Source organism: Heterodontus francisci, chromosome 36 (assembly GCF_036365525.1).
Source record: "Heterodontus francisci isolate sHetFra1 chromosome 36, sHetFra1.hap1, whole genome shotgun sequence".
NCBI classification, from domain to species: domain Eukaryota; kingdom Metazoa; phylum Chordata; class Chondrichthyes; order Heterodontiformes; family Heterodontidae; genus Heterodontus; species Heterodontus francisci.
The window spans coordinates 36757954-36773889 of NC_090406.1; the positions used below are offsets into that span (position 1 = coordinate 36757954).

At 40.5% G+C, this 15936-nt stretch overlaps 1 protein-coding gene across 2 annotated transcripts in view; it reads right to left on the minus strand.

The window, feature by feature from the left end:
• chaf1a (chromatin assembly factor 1, subunit A (p150)) overlaps nucleotides 1-15936 on the minus strand; it is a 66403-nt gene that overhangs the window by 37491 nt on the left and 12976 nt on the right. The window contains exons 4-8 of one of the 2 annotated variants that reach the window (XM_068016543.1): nucleotides 13114-13161; nucleotides 11580-11815; nucleotides 10529-10586; nucleotides 9921-10001; nucleotides 774-1003 (exon numbers count right to left, since the gene is read on the minus strand). In XM_068016543.1, the coding sequence (XP_067872644.1) occupies nucleotides 774-1003; nucleotides 9921-10001; nucleotides 10529-10586; nucleotides 11580-11815; nucleotides 13114-13161 (653 nt within the window). The remainder of the gene's footprint in view (nucleotides 1-773; nucleotides 1004-9920; nucleotides 10002-10528; nucleotides 10587-11579; nucleotides 11816-13113; nucleotides 13162-15936) is intronic. The other variant, XM_068016545.1, reaches the window with a different exon arrangement.

Here is a 15936-nt window from a genome sequence, read left to right on the forward strand (position 1 = left end):
TACAGCACTGAAACAGGCCCTTCGGCCCAAAGAGTCTGTGCCGACCATCAACCACCTATTTATACTAATCCTACATTAATCCCATATTCCCTACCACATCCCCTCCTACATTAATCCCATATTCCCTACCATTCTCCTACCACCTACCTACACTAGGGACAATTTACAATGGCCAATTTACCTATCATCCTGCAAGTCTTTGGCGGTGGGAGGAAACCAGAGCACCCAGCGGAAACCCACGCGGTCACAGGGAGAACTTGCAAACTCTGCACAGGCAGTTCCCAGAACCGAACCTGGGTCGCTGGAGCTGTGAGGCTGCAGTGCTAACCACTGCGCTGCCCCTTAAACATCAGTGTTTAAGGATAATCAAATTGAGGTTTAAAATAATAGATTCAAAAGGTCGACAGAAACTATTTCCTTTGATGGGATAATTCAGAAGAGGTTATAATCTTATAATTAGAACTAGATCATTTAGGAGTGGAATCAGGAAGCACTTTTCCCACACAGTACTTCAAACTTAGAACTCATTTCCCCAAAAGGCTATCGATGCTGGGTCAATTGAAAATTTTCAAGACTGAAGATCGATAATTTGTATTATTTTGGAAGGGGATCAAGTGAAAGGGAGCAAAGGTGGGTAAACTGAGTTGAGGTAAAGATCAGCCATGATCTCACTGAATGGCAGATCATGCTCAAGGGGTTTAATGGTTTATTCCTGTTCCTATGGAGGTACATTTTGCAAAAACAATTATATTTTGAATATGCTTCATTTTTACCTGCATGAACTGCCTTCCGTAATGCTTATTCTGGGACTTGTAGGGCCTGACGTTCTTGGCTTCTGATTGTGCAATTCTTTAAAGTAATTAGAATTAAAACACTGATTTTCCAGCAACTCATCTAACTGTTCAAGAACTTCTTGATCCAAGCATATCCGGCTTGTTGGAGCAAGGACCATGTGTTCTTTGATTTCAAAAGGAGCAAACTTCCCACAGGATCCAGCGAGAGTCTGAGGAACAGATGAATTTTTGGTTAGATATAATATGCACTGTGCAAACACATTGGCAACGTCCTCAGCTGTGTGGTATTTTTTCTAGTGCACTCGACCATTACCATGTACTTTCACAATAAGGTGTAATGCAACTCACCACGTACTACAAAAAAACGCATCAAGATTACAGTTAAAGTCTAAATCAGAGGAATGGGAGAGAAGTGAAAGGCCAAAGCAAAAAAAGGAAACAAACAACGAACTGGCTTAAATCAGGAATAGCGTCAAAATAAGCACAGACACAAAGGGAATTCTGGGCTGCACAGGCAGGGCAAAGATTAGGTGAAAAATATAGCAGTCAGGCAGGGAGCAAGCAATTTGGAAAAACATCCCAAAAATTAACTTCTGTGGGTGGGATGAAGTCCACTTGTAGACAACATTCGGTGAAATTTAAGCAGCCCAGAAGTGAGCAAGTATACCCAGAAGCTGTAGGAGGAGCTGCTGCAGTTGATTGAGAGCCAAGAAAGCGTGGCATGTAAATCAAAATCTTGCGGATGTCAACCTGTGCTCCCAACAGAGATATGGAGTGATCAATGGATCTGGCAGATCAACAAGATACTGTCAAGAGATGGGGTTAAAACTTGGAGGGTTGACAGCAATAAAAGACTTGGAGGCAGAGGACAGTGATAATCTGAGCCTTAGCAGGTTCTGCAACCCAATCCAGCAAAGGGTAATGGAAAAGTCCTAAGGATAAATTGAAGCACATAGATCAGAGTAGAGCGTGCACCCACAAGAAGCAATGTGGGAATCATTTTGCAGCATCCAGAGCAGGACAGGAGATCACAGCAGCAGACTGGAGCAGGGAAACAAAGCCGTGGGTTGAATATACAGGTAAGCTTTTCATTTAATTGAAATCAAACATAAAAGACTTGTTAGATTTATTAGTATATAAACTAAAAACTAAAGCAGATTTTATAATTTATAATAGTGAGAGAGAGACACTAGTAGGGAGGGTATTAGTTTAAATAGTACAACTTAATACACAAGCTGCATTGAATATTATTGGGTTTATCAGTATTTGTAAGGTTTACTAATAGTAGTAAGGTTTATTAGTATTGGCAAAGCTTTATTACCATAGGTAAGTTCCATTGCACTCAGTGTGCAGATTTCAAGCTGATTGTGGAGATTTGAATTTGGTGAGTGGCAAGTTCGGTGATGGAAGGTGGTGCTCCATTTAAAAAAAAATACTTTTTAACCTTCCAGTATTTGGTTCCTGCTTTGGTGGAGTGGAAGGAGCTGTTTGGTGAGTACCTGGTAAGCTATTGTACTTATAATAGCCTGCAAAGTTAAGGTATGGCAGGTCAGCTTGGCTGAGTGGAATGTACAGCCTGTGGCATGTCGGAAGTCATGGACGCACTGTGTGTCCTAGACAAACACATCTGCAGGAAGTGTCACCAGTTGCAGAAGCTTGAGCTCCGGGTTTTGGAACTCGAGCGGCGGCTGGAGTCACCGTTGTGCATCCGCAAGGCGGAGGACTACGTGGATTGCATGTTTAGGGAGGTGGTCACACCACAGGTTAGCAGCATGCAGGCAGGTAGTGCAGGAGTCCCCTGATATGATCTTACTTGCTAATCGATTTTCCATTTTACACACTGGTGAGGGTGATGGTTCCTCAGAGGAGTGCAGTCAGACCCAAGTTTGTGGCACCACAAGTGGCTCAGCTGCACAGGAGGGGAGGAAGAGGAGTGTAAGAGCAGCAGTGATAGGGGATTCATTAGTTAGGGAAACATACAGGCATTTCAGTGGCACTAAAAATAACTGCAGGATGGTGTGTTGCCTTCTTGGTGTCAGGATCAAGGATGTCAAGGACAGGCATTGTTCTGGGGGAGGGTGAGCAGCCAGAGGTCGTGGTCCACATTACTACCAATGACATGGGTAAGAAGGGGGATGAGGACCTGAAAGCATATTTTAGGGAGCTAGGAAGATTATAAAACAGGACCTCAAAAACAGTAATCTCAGGATTACTCCCAGTCCCATGTGCAAGTGAGCATAATAGGAGAACTGAGCGATTGAACATATGGCTGGAGAACTGGTGTAGGAGGGAGGGCATCAGATTTCTAAGATATTGGGACCGGTTCTGGGGCAGATGGGACCTGTACAAGATGGACGGGTTGCAGCTTAGCAGGACTGGGACGAATATCCTTGCAGGGAGATTTGCTAGTGCTGTTGGGGAAGGTTTCAACTTAATTGTCAGGGGGATGGAAACCTGAGAGGGAGCTCAGATTGGAGAGAAGCAAAACTGGTAACTAGGTAGAGGCGTGGGAACCAGGAGCAAGTACTAGAGAGGAATTGCAAGCAGAAAAGAATATTGGGGGAAATAGATAGCATGAGCATAGGGAATAGTATGTTATTAGGTGGGGTCAGAGTAGGGGAGAAAGTAATAAAGTCTCAATCAGGGTTAATGTGCATGTATGTGAATGCACGGAGTGTGGTTATTAAGACTGGTGAAGTACAGGCGCAGATTGCACCACGGAAATATGCTGTGGTTATAAGAGACCTGGCTCAAAGAAGGGCAAGACTTGGTGTTAAATATTTCTGGATACATGGTGTTCAGCAAAGATAGGAAAGGGAAAAAAGGGGAGGAGTGGCAGTATTGATTAAAGAGAGCCTTGCAGTGATGGAGAAATATGATGTCCCAGAGGGGTCAAGGACAGAATCTATTTAGCTACTGCCAAGGAATAAAAAAGGTGCAGTTACATTGCTTGGTGTTGTCTATAGGCCACCAATTGGTGGGAAGGACATGGAGGAGCAAATTTGCAAGGAAATTAGAGAGAGGTGCAAAAATTATCGGGTAGTTTTATAGGAAGATAGGAACAGGAGTAGGCCATTCAGCCCCTTGAGCCTGTCCCGCCATTCAATGAGATCATGGCTGATCCGCGGCCTAACTCCATACACCTACCTTTGGCTCATATCCCTTAATATCTTTGCTTAACAAACTGCTGTTTGTGGGAGAGAGTTACAAACATCTACCACCCTATGCGTGAAGAAGTGCTTCCTAACATCTCTCCTGAATGGTCTGGTCCTAATTTTTAGATTATGCCTCCTGGTTTTAGAATCTCTAACCAGTGGAAATAACTTATCTTTATCTAGCCTGTCTTTTCCTGTTAATATCTTGAAGACTTCAATCAGATCACCCCTTAACCTTCTAAATTCTAGTGAAAAATGGGGGACTTCAATTATCCAAATATAGACTGGGATCACAGTACTGTAAAAGGGCAGTGAAGAGCAAGAGTTCCTAGAGTGTGTTCAGGAAAGTTTTTCTACACAGTATATAGCTAGTCCAACAAACTGGAGGCACTGCTGGACCTGGTTCTTGGGAATGAGGTGGGCCAAGTATCAGTCAGAAAGCATTTAGGGGATAGTGATCATTGTATAGTCAGAGTTATACAGCACAGAAACAGGCCCGTCGGCCCATCGTGTCTGTGCCGTCATCAAGTACCTAACTATTCAAATCCCATTTTCCAGCACTTGGCCCGTAGCCTTGTATGCTGTGGCGGTATCATACGGTTTAGGCTGACTGTGGAAAAGGACATAGAGCAATCCAGATGAGAATAATTAACTGGGGATGGCCAACTTCAATGGGATAAGAATGGAGCTGGGATGAATAAATTGGAGTCAAAAGCTGGCAGGAAAACCGGTGGATGAACAATGGGCTATCTTCAAAGAAGAGATAGTTGGCGTACACTCGAGGTATGTTCCCTCGGAGGGGAAAAGGAGAGCAAACAAACCCATAGCTCCCCCGCTGATAAAAGTAGAGATTAAGACAAAGAAGAAAAAGTGTGCTTATGATAGATGCCAGGTAGAGTATTATTGAGAACCAGACAGAATATAGTAGGTCCAGAGGGGAAATGAAAAAGTAAGAGAAGCAAGAGAGCATGAGGAGACTGGCAGCTAGCATTAAAGGAAATCCCAAAGCTTTCAATAGGCATATAAATAGTAAAAGGGTGGTAAAAGGAGGAGTGGGGCCGATTATAGACCAGAAAGAGGATTTACACATGAAGGCAGAAACCATAGCTGAGTTATTAAATTAATACTTTGCATCTGTCTTTACCAAGGAAGATGATGCAACCCAGGCAACGTTGAAAGAGGTGGTAAGTCAGACACTAGAGGGGTTTGAAATTGATAAACAGGAAGCATTAGATAGGCTGTCTGTACTTAAAGTGAATAAAGCACTAGGGCCGGATATGGAGGGAAGTGAGGGTGAGAATCGCAGAGACACTGGCCATAATTTCAGTCTTCCTTAGACTCAGAGGTGATGCCCGAAGACTGGAGAATTGCAAACATTACACCCTTGTTCAAAAAAGGATGTAAAGATAAGCCCAGCAACTACAGGCCAGTCAGTTTAACTTCAGTGGTGGGAAAACTTCCAGAAAAAATAATTCAGGACAAAAATCAATGGTCAACCAGACAAATGAGAGTTCATTAAGGAAATCCAGCATGGATTTCTTAAGGGAAAATCATGGTTTAACTAACTTGGAGTTTTTTTTTTGAGGTGGTAACAGAGAGGGTTGATGAGGGCAATGCTGTTGATGTGGTGTACATGGACTTTCAAAAGGCATTTGATACAGTGCCACACAATAGACTTGTGCAAACTTGTAGCTCATGGAACAAGAGAGACGGTAGCAACATAGATACGAAACTGACTGAATGACAGGAAACAAAGAGTAGTGGTTAATGGATGTTTTTCGGGCTGGGTAAGGTTTGTAGTGGAGTTCCCCAGGAATCAGTGTTGGGACCCTTGCTTTTCCTAATATATATATATATTAATGACCTAGACCTTGGTGTACAGGGCACAATTTCAAAGTTTGCAGATGATATGAAACTTGCAGGCACTATGAGGAGGATAGTGCAGAACTCCAAAAGGACAAAGACAAGTTGGTGATGAAGTTCAATGCAGAGAAATGTGAGGCGATTCATTTTGGTAGGAGCAACATGGAGAGACAATATAAAATAAAGGGAACAATTCTAAAGCAGTGCTGGAGCAGAGGGACCGAGGTGTATATGTGCATAAGTCATTGAAGGTGGCAGGATAGATTTAGAGAACAGTTAATAAAGCATACAGTATCCTGGGCATTATTAATAGGGGTATAGAGTACAAGAGCAAGGAAGTTATGTTGAATTTGTATAAGAACACTAGTTCGTCCTCAGCTTGAGAACTGCGTCCAATTCTGGACGCCCCACTTGAGGAAAGACGTGAGGGCAGTGGAGAGAGTACAGAAGAGATTCACAAGAATAGTTCCAAGGATCAGGAATTTCAGTTATGAAGATAGATTGGAGAAGTTAGGACTGTTTTACTTGAAGAGAAGGCTGAGAGGTAATTTGATAGAGGTATTCAAAATCATGAGGGGTCTGAGATAGAGAGACACTGTTCCCACTTGTGAAAAGATCAAGAACGAGAGAGCACAGATTTAAAGTATTTGTTAAGAGAAGCAAAAGTGACATGAGGAAAAACTTTTTCATGTAGCGAGTTTTTAAGGTCTGGAATGCGTTGCCTGAGAACATGGTGGAAGGAAGGTTCATTTGAAGCGTTCAAAAAGGAATTAGACAGTTATATGAAAAGGAAGAACGTGCAGGGCTTTGGGGAGAAGGAAGGGGAATGGAACTGAGGGAGTTGCTCTTTCAGAGAGCTGGTGAGAACACGATGGGCCGAATGGCCTCCTTCTGCACTGTAACAAATCTGTGATTCTGTGCGTCCAGTGGAGCAGAAATCAATTCCACATAAACCAGCCATTCAGGTAATTGAATAGCAGTCCAGCATTGAATACAGTCTCTGTAGTAATGACTGACAAAGTGGAGGTTACAACAGAAGTATAAAATACATTTTGAGTCTTGTTCCAAATTATTCATATAGATCCATTTAAAAAACAAGAGCTCATTGTATTTACGGCAGAGAAACAGGCCATTTTGCCCAACTGGTCTATACCAGTGTTTGGTTCATACAAGCCTCCTCTGACCAACATTTCCTCTAAGCTGCACTGGTGTGCTGCAATTCAGAACATACTGCACAATTCAACAAACAGGCTAGACAAAGAAAATCAGGAAGGAACATTGTCTTGCACCTTCTTTCTCTAACCCAGTCAACATATCTTTCTATTCCTTTCTCCCTTGCGTTTATCTAGATAATGGAGATCCTGTAGATGTAGTATATCTGGACTTCCAGAAGGCATTTGATTAGGTGCCGCACAATAGATAAGATTACATGGGGTTAGGGGCAATTAGCTTGGATAGAGGATTGGTTAACCAACAGAAAAGAGAGAGTGTCAGGATAAATGAGTCCCTTTTTGGTTGGCAAGATGTAACTAGTGGGGTGCCACAGGGTTCGGTCCTTGGGCCCCAACTATTTACAATCTATATAAATGACTTGGTTGCAGGGATAGAAGGTACTATAGTCAAATTTGCAGATGACACTAAAATAGGTGGGATAGTAAGTTGCAATAAAGAAATAAGAAATTTACGAATGGATTTGGATAGGTTAGGTAAATGGGCCAAAATGTGGCAGATAGAGTTGAACATGGATAAGTGTGAGGTTATCCATTTTGGTCGGAAGAATAGAAAGGCAAATTATCTAAATGGAGAGTAACTTCAGAGTGCTTCGGTGCAGAGGGATCTGGGTGTCCTCATGCATGAATCGCAAAAAACTAGTATGCAGGTGTAGCAGGTTACAAGGAAGGCAACTGGAATTATGGCATTTATTGCTAAAGGAATAGAGAATAAAAGTAGTGAAGTGTTGCTGCAACTGTACAAGGCTTTAGTGAGACCGCACCTGGAGTATTGCGTACAGTTTTGGTCCCCTTACTTGAGGAGGGATGTAGTTGCATTGGAGGCAGTTCAGAGGAGGTTCACCAGATTGATTCCAGAGATGAGGGGTTTGTCTTGAGAGATTGAGCAGTTTAGGCCTTTACTCTTGAAAGTGAAGAAGAATGAGAGGAGATCTAATTGAGGTATATAAGATGATTAAGGGGATTGACAAAGTAGATGTTTCCTCTGGTGGGGCAATCTACAATGAGAGGTCATAGTTTTAGGATAAGGGGTAGCAGATTTAAAACAGAGATAAGCAGAAATTACTTCACTCAAAGGGTCTGTGGAATTGACTACCCCAAAGTGCGGTGGATGCAGGGACATAGAGTAAATTTGAGGAGATAGACGGATTTTTAATTAGTAATGGGTTGAAGGGTTATGGAGAACGGGCAGGGAAGTGGAGTTGAGGCCAAGACAAGATCAGCCATGATCATACTGAATGGCGGAGCAGGCTCGAGGGGCTGAATTGTCTACTCCTGCTTCTAGTTCTTATGTTTAATGCATCCATGCCATCAGCCTCAATTACTCCTTGGGGTATCGAGTTTCACATTCTAACTACGCTGTGAAGAAGTCTCACCCAAAATCCCTATTGGCTTTATTTGACTTCTAGTTCTGATCTTACCTGCAGTGGAAATATCTCTATATCTACCCTATCAAATCCTTTCATAAATCTTGAAGATCATGATCATGCCTTGTTCATTAAAAAGCATATAGTTACAAGGTTCCCCAATAACTCTATAGATAAAGGCATTATGTTAATTAATAGGGCAGCAGCCAGTAAGATCACTGGCGCATTGCTGAGCTGGTTGGTTTTAGGCAAGGCATCCGTGAGGGTGCTACGATAGGCATCAACAATGCAGGCCATCAAAAAAACTTAAACCTCAAGTAAATAATAAAAATAATCATTTTTGCAGCCTGGCGTATTTAAATTTTCTGTTTTTTTTTAAAATATGATTAAGCTTGCACGTCATGCATGGTTTTCAGGCAATTAAAATGGCTAGGGATCAGGGAAACAACCGTATCACATTCGTGGTCTACGTTAACCACTTTGCACAAGATAATTACAGATAAGGAAGGCCATTTGACACAGGCACTCAGGAAGACTTCCAACTTAGTCATCTTATCTAATTCCAGGGTTTTCTACTCTACTTTAATGGGAAGCCTATTTCATGTGTTGCTCACTGTGCGAGTAATCTCCTAATCTTAATTAGCTTTTATTAGTATTAACTGGTACCTCCTTTTCCTCATAATTTAAGTTGAAGTAATATTCCATTTTTACATTTTCTACTCAACAGTCATGCATAATTTCTGAGGCATCTTACTTCAAGGCTGAAACGTCCAAGTTCCTTATTATTCAAGGAAGCCTATACACAAGAGACCATCCCTCCAGTTGTTCGTTGTACTGCTTCCAGGACTTGAATATTTCCCTTGTTTCTGGTTGACCAGAATCAATACTTAAAATACAATCTGTGTTGCTTCAGAGCCTGGGAGTTTGGGGCAGGGGATTGGAGAAGACAATAAACGGTGCTCATGTTCTTGTCAACTATAATCTTGTTTCAGGCTTGCCAATTTTATTCTGGCACCCTCTAGTTCCAAAAAGTAGAGAACAGAGGCAAGGAATGTTCCCCACAGGAAGATAAGACCAGATCACAAAGCCAACTTTGTGCATCTTCTTGCAGCTGAATCAAGAATATAACAAGAGGAATGGAAACACTCAAAGCTCATTCATTACAATACATTTCACCAAAAGCATTTCCCAATTCCTATAACTACAGTCATATAGGGTGCAGCTGAAATGCCATAGCATAGGAAACACTTGGGTGTGTAGGTAGCATTATGTACCACATACCTGCTTACTCAGTCAGGATAGTGCAAAGATTAAGCAAAATAAATTTTCAAATCAAATGTCAATATTTTGCGCATGATATTTTAAAAGTGTAATGGCCAGAAAGCAAGATAGATATTGAAGAGATACTGGAGGAAGTACCTTACATAAGTCAGAATTTAATTTGGTTTGTACTGGAGAGACTTTGTTTGAGGCAAGATGCCAAGTATATTCAGGTCTGAAAATAATACTTACCTTAGGGGCTTGTGGAACCTTTGGTTTTTGGAAGAACCTAGTGATTTCTGAAATCTCCTTCACTTTTTCTGCCTTCAAACGCTGTAATCAAATTTAACAGGGTACACCTCAATAATGGACAATATAGCTATCATACACAAGGCAACATTAGAGCACACAGTCCAACTACCATATTAAGACCGATTTTACATAATTTGTAAATAAGGCACAAATTTCAGTGATCAAATACTTCTATAGTGCACATCCAATAGGTAGAAAATTATTACAGCACATGTCGAGACAAGCAGCCAGGGGTTAACTATGCTCTCCAGGATCATTCTGGAATAGCTCTGGCAGAGGAGAATGAAGCCTAATGGCACTGCATGTGGTCCAGCCAGATACGATGAATGGTTAAACCAGTTGTGTGCCAGATCTGTTCACATGTGTGCTCCTTGGACTTGAGGGAACAATGGTGGCAACTGTACCAGGGTAACAACCAGGATGGGAGTGTTTTGATGTTGATAAAGACAAAGGTGCAGATGAGGAAGTAGTCAGAGCTAAAATGGACAGCTGTGTCAGGGAAAGCCAAAGCCCAGGGATTTGAAAATTGAGAGATAGTTTGCCTTTACCTTTTCTTCTTTCAACCGTTTCTCTTCATCCTTCTTTTTCTTCTCTTCTAATTTAGCTCTTATAAAAGCAAAAGAAATTGCATGTTTAGTGCACCTTTCTTTTCATCCAAGTAAAAAAAATAAAGGTCAAATAATGATCAGTTAATATATTAAAAACATAGAATAGCATGCTGCACAAAATAGTGGTTCGCTATCAGCTTGGCTCAGCTGATAGCACTCTCGCTTCGAGTCAGAAGATTGTGCATTCAAGCCCCACTTGAGAATATAATCTAGGCTGACCCTTCAGTGTAGCACTGAGGAAGAAGTTGGAGGTGCTGTCTTTTCGATGAATTTAAACCAAATCAAACCACCATGTAGCAGCATAGAGGGCCATAAATGACCCAGAAACATGACTTGGATAAGCATAGAGTTCTCCTTGCTCCCTCACCAACATTCCTCTCTGAAATCAACACCACTGAAAACAGATTATGTAGCCATTCAATTGGTATTTGTAGGACTTTGCTATATGCAAACTCACTATTTTGTTTGCCTACATATGACAGGAATCATATTGCAAAATATACGTATTAGCTAGGCACCATCTTAGGATCGCCAAAAGGCACAAGGTGTTCCAACAATACAACTTACTCCGCTTAATGTGCGGACAAGCTGCATGGTCCCATTAACATCACAGTAAACCTCAGAACAGCATATTAATCAACCCAAGAAAGAAATTACAAAATACCAGTCTGCAGAATCACACTAGAGTATTTCAAATTCTAAAACCTGGGAACATTCACATGGCAAAATATATAATTTGTTCTAAACAGGAACACTTTTAAGTGCTTCAAAACAGTTTTTATTTCACTAGACTGAACTGCTTAAGTGGGAGACTATTACTTTACTGCACCTTATCTTAACCAACAACAAAATAAAGTTTTACAAGCCTGTCTTATAGATGAGGCAAGCCAAAATTGTAATAATTGAGAATTCTACAATTACCTAAACCCTCCTTATGCATTTATACTTATCAAAATCCTACAAGTGAGAGAACGGGGAAGGAGGCACTCACTCCAATGCATCTTGTTTCTCCTTCCGTTTTTCCTCCTTTAATCTTAGCCTCTCGGCTTTCTCCTTTTCTTCTTTCTCCTTTTTCTCCTTCCTCTCTTTGTCTTTCTGTTCCTTTTCCTCATCCTTTTTTCTCTTAGCTTCTTCTTTTGCACGTTCTTTGGCAAGTCTGGCCTCTTCTCTTGCACGGTCCCGCTTTTCTTTTTCTATTTTTAGTTTTTGCTGTTTCTCTTCACGCTCCTATGACAACGAAACCATAAAAGCACAAACAGGTGATAAGTATGTTTAAAACTAGAAACAGAATGCTAGAAGTATTGCTATTGGTCGCTTTGTCTGCAATCGTGGAACGAAGTTCAATTTTAATATCCAAATAAAGGGAAAACCACAGACATTGTTCCTTTAAGAATTTTATCTAACATGGAGCACATAGTTCAAATCCTGGAAACAATATCCAGTTCTGCTAAAAGAATATGATAGAGATCCAAGGCATGCAGAGAATGAATGCACACAAAACAGGAAGTACTAACAATATGAAGGTCAGAAAGAATCATGAGGTAGGAAGCTGTACTCTATTCAAAACAGAAGGGACTACCTACAGCAAGCAAGAACACAGCTATTTATTCAACCTCCACAACTGAACTTTGCCAAAATGTTTACGGGAAGGGAGAATGGGAAAAAAGGACAATAAAGTCTAGCATTAAAATTTACGAACTAGGAATACTGTAGCGTAAATGCAACAATTAGTTTAAGATGCCTGAGAGATTGCAGATAGCATTAAAAAAAAAACCCGCTGCTACAGATTTTCTCAAGATGCAGTCCTGACATAACCAGAATGCACCCTGATCAGTTGCATCAAGAACCTCCAATAACCAGGCAAGCACAGGTTAGAAGTTGCCAACTTCTCAACTGTACAAAAATTGTCCCTTCATGAGGAAGCAGCAACAATATCGCCGAAGACAAATGAACCGGGGTCTGGGGGACTACCCAACCAAGTATCACAGTGCCGTCAGAAACGGAAAAGGGGGTGGGGAGAGAGCTGGAGGGAGAGAGAGAAGAGGGGGGTAAAGGCAGGGAAAGAGAGAGACAGGGCCACCCCACCTGGGTTTGTGTGTGGCAGAGCGCAGAAGCTTCTCCTTTGCAGAGAAATACAAGCTTAGAACCACAGGTGGGTGGGTAGGTGGGTGATTCAAACATAGCAGTTAACAGTATTTCTTCTGGCTACAAGAACAAGCAGTTTCCTTAAACTTCCTAAGTCTTGGTTCTTGCTGGAGAATGAGCAGACATTTCATCTCCCTCCTCATTGGCCTTGCAATGTAGGATCAGTGTTTCAAATTAGATGGCCATTCTAAGATGCCAAAGTCATCCTTCATCTGTACTCTCAAATTTCTCAAAAAATATATAAATTCAGATCTCCAGTCAGTGGATTAAAAAAAATCATCCAACAAAGCAAGTTGGCGTGACAACCTCTGATCTGGTTTGGGCTCATACAAATATCTCAATACTGCCAGTAAATTAACTAAGTAAATACATTTGAATACCTGTTGCTGTTTGAGTCTTTTGCCTCGCACCTTCGGTGTCCATGTAATCTGCAAATTGCAAAAGTTCCTTTTATATAAAGGAATAAATTTCTATACCCAATATTAAACAAAAAAAAAAAAAAACTGGTACCATCCCACATGCCCTCCTGTCCACTTTAAAAACCCCTCAGTGCATGTGATCCACTCATTTAAAACATGATGCTGCACAGCAACATTTTGAAATACAAAAAGACTTGCACTTATATAGTGCTTTTCATGACTAACTGACATCTCAAAAGAACTTTCTAGCAAACAAGAGTACTTTGGAAGTAGTCACTGTTGTAATATAAGAAACACAGCAGCCAATCTGAATACAGCAACCTACTACAAACAGCAATGTGATAATGACCACATAGACCATGTTAAGAAGTGATATTGACTGAGGGATAAATATGGAGTGGGGCCTAAAACCCATAGTTTTCTGACTCAGATGAGAATGCTACCAACTGAGTCACAGCAGGCACCTTAAATGATCATTTATGTCCAAATACCCCAATTTATGGGAATGTTACAATAAATTATAAAATTTTAGCATCTAACATGAGATACAGCCATAAAATTAGTTATTTTTCTCTCTATTGTTTGAATTAAATAGCTCTCACTCCTAACTTTAAGTGCTTCTCAATGATTTACACATAAATCTAACATCTCCTAGGAATGCGCTAGAAAACTTTGATAATTAAAGCAGGGTTTCCAAAGTGAATTTCATCAGTATTGGGCTACATTCAAAGGCAGGTTCAAGTGGATGGCATGCACTAACACAGTCTCCCATAGTTTAAGATTGCACATTGTGTATTTTGGATGAAATGCAAGACAACTGAAAACTTTTGACATCCATTATTATACCCACTGACAAGAGTATAAAAATTCTAAAAAGACAAAAATGATGCAACAAGTCACATCAAAGTTCTTTTAATTTATACTTACAGCAGGAGTGTGGAAAATAAATTACATCTGGACTATCTGTAGCTTTATTAAATAAGGAATAGTCATAAAAATATCACTAAACAACTTCACATCATCCAGGAAATGAAAAATGCTGGGTCTTCATTATATGCTGCAGAGAAACAGAGACTGATTGCTATACCAACAATTGCCTGATTTCCATGGGAGTGCTGACATGATTTACACAAACATTTCTATCGGCCAACAGCTTTAGACCGAAAAACCTAGGTGCAGGTCCACAAGCCTTTTGAACTGAAAGCACACAAAATTAAGAGTTTTTTTTAATTTTGCAAACAGTCTACTTTTGGTTACATTACTTCAGGTGCTCAACTGTTATTTACTTGGAAATTCAATTTTAGCACAGTACCGAAAGCAGCAGCAGCATTGAAACAAGCCAAGATACAGCCGAAATAAAAACAAGAAATGCTGGAAATACTCAGTAGGTCTGGCGGCATCTGTGGAGAGAGAAGCAGAGGTAACGTTTCAGGTCAGTGACCCTTCACCTGACACGTTAACTCTGCTTCTCTCTCTACAGATGTCGCCAGACCTGACTATTTCCAGCATTTCTTGTTTTTATTTCAGATTTCCAGCATCCGCAGTATTTTGCTTTTATTCAAGATACAGCTGACTTTGCTGAATATATTCAATCCTGGATCAACTTTGCAATAATCAGCTCATCACATTCAGTCACTGAACTAACGAAACATTCTGAAAATGCATAAGTGCAAGCACATCTGAAAGCAAAATGGGTTGTTAGACTGGAAATCTTTTCAGAACTACGCTATTTCTGATAAATGTAAATAAATGTAACATTAACTTTCTCTTTCAAGTGCAGCTCCACCTGCATCTTTCAATATTTTACTTTAAGGTTATTGGCTTACCAAGGTGGCTCAGCTGTCCAGCCTGCTAGTAAAATTTGTTCTTCTGTCAGTACATTCCCACTAAAATAAATTTAAGTTATTTGACACAGCACCCTTCAAAATTTCTACAATTGCATTTGGCATTTAGTTTAGTTTAGAGATACAGCACTGAAACAGGCCCTTCGGCCCACCAAGTCTGTGCTGACCATCAACCACCCATTTATATACTAAATCCATATTCCTACCACATTTGAAGACCACACTTCTTGCTTTAAGATGGCCCAGATCAAGTGAAAATAGCATCAGATTTCTTGAGATCAAATTGTTTACCACAAGACAATGATATGCTCAAATAAGGACTCTCAATTGGAATACCTTCCTGATTGAAAGGAAGGTAAGAATTTTTGGAAATTGATGAACACGATTCGAATCCACTTAAACTGGTTTCAAAACATGATTTTTTGCCCAATATATTATTTCAGCCTGGATTATGCATGCTCAAGAGATATTGAAGCTTTTGATGCAGGAGATATGCATTCAGTACCCTTAAAAAAAATTTCAGCTCTACTTAAAGTTACTAGCAAAAAATTAAAACCCCATGAAGGGAACTTTTGCATTCTCCACACCATGAATCTTCTATGGATTGGTATCAAGTCAAGTTAGATTTTCAGCGGATAATATCTATATGGGCCCAGAATCGCAATACTGGAACTCAAGTCACATCAAATCTTAAGATAGGAGAGACTTTGATGTCAAATCAGTCTAAGCTGGATTCAAATCCTGATTTCAGAAGACAGAATTCTACCCGACAGCTACACAAAAAAGGGACATAAACACACATTTCAAAATGATAACAGATACCAAGAATCATGATCAACCACACAACACTCCTTCCCAGCACAATAATACAGATTAAGACTATGCACATATTTATCTTTGAAGGACACCCTTGTATATAATTTCAACAAAGAAAACCTTT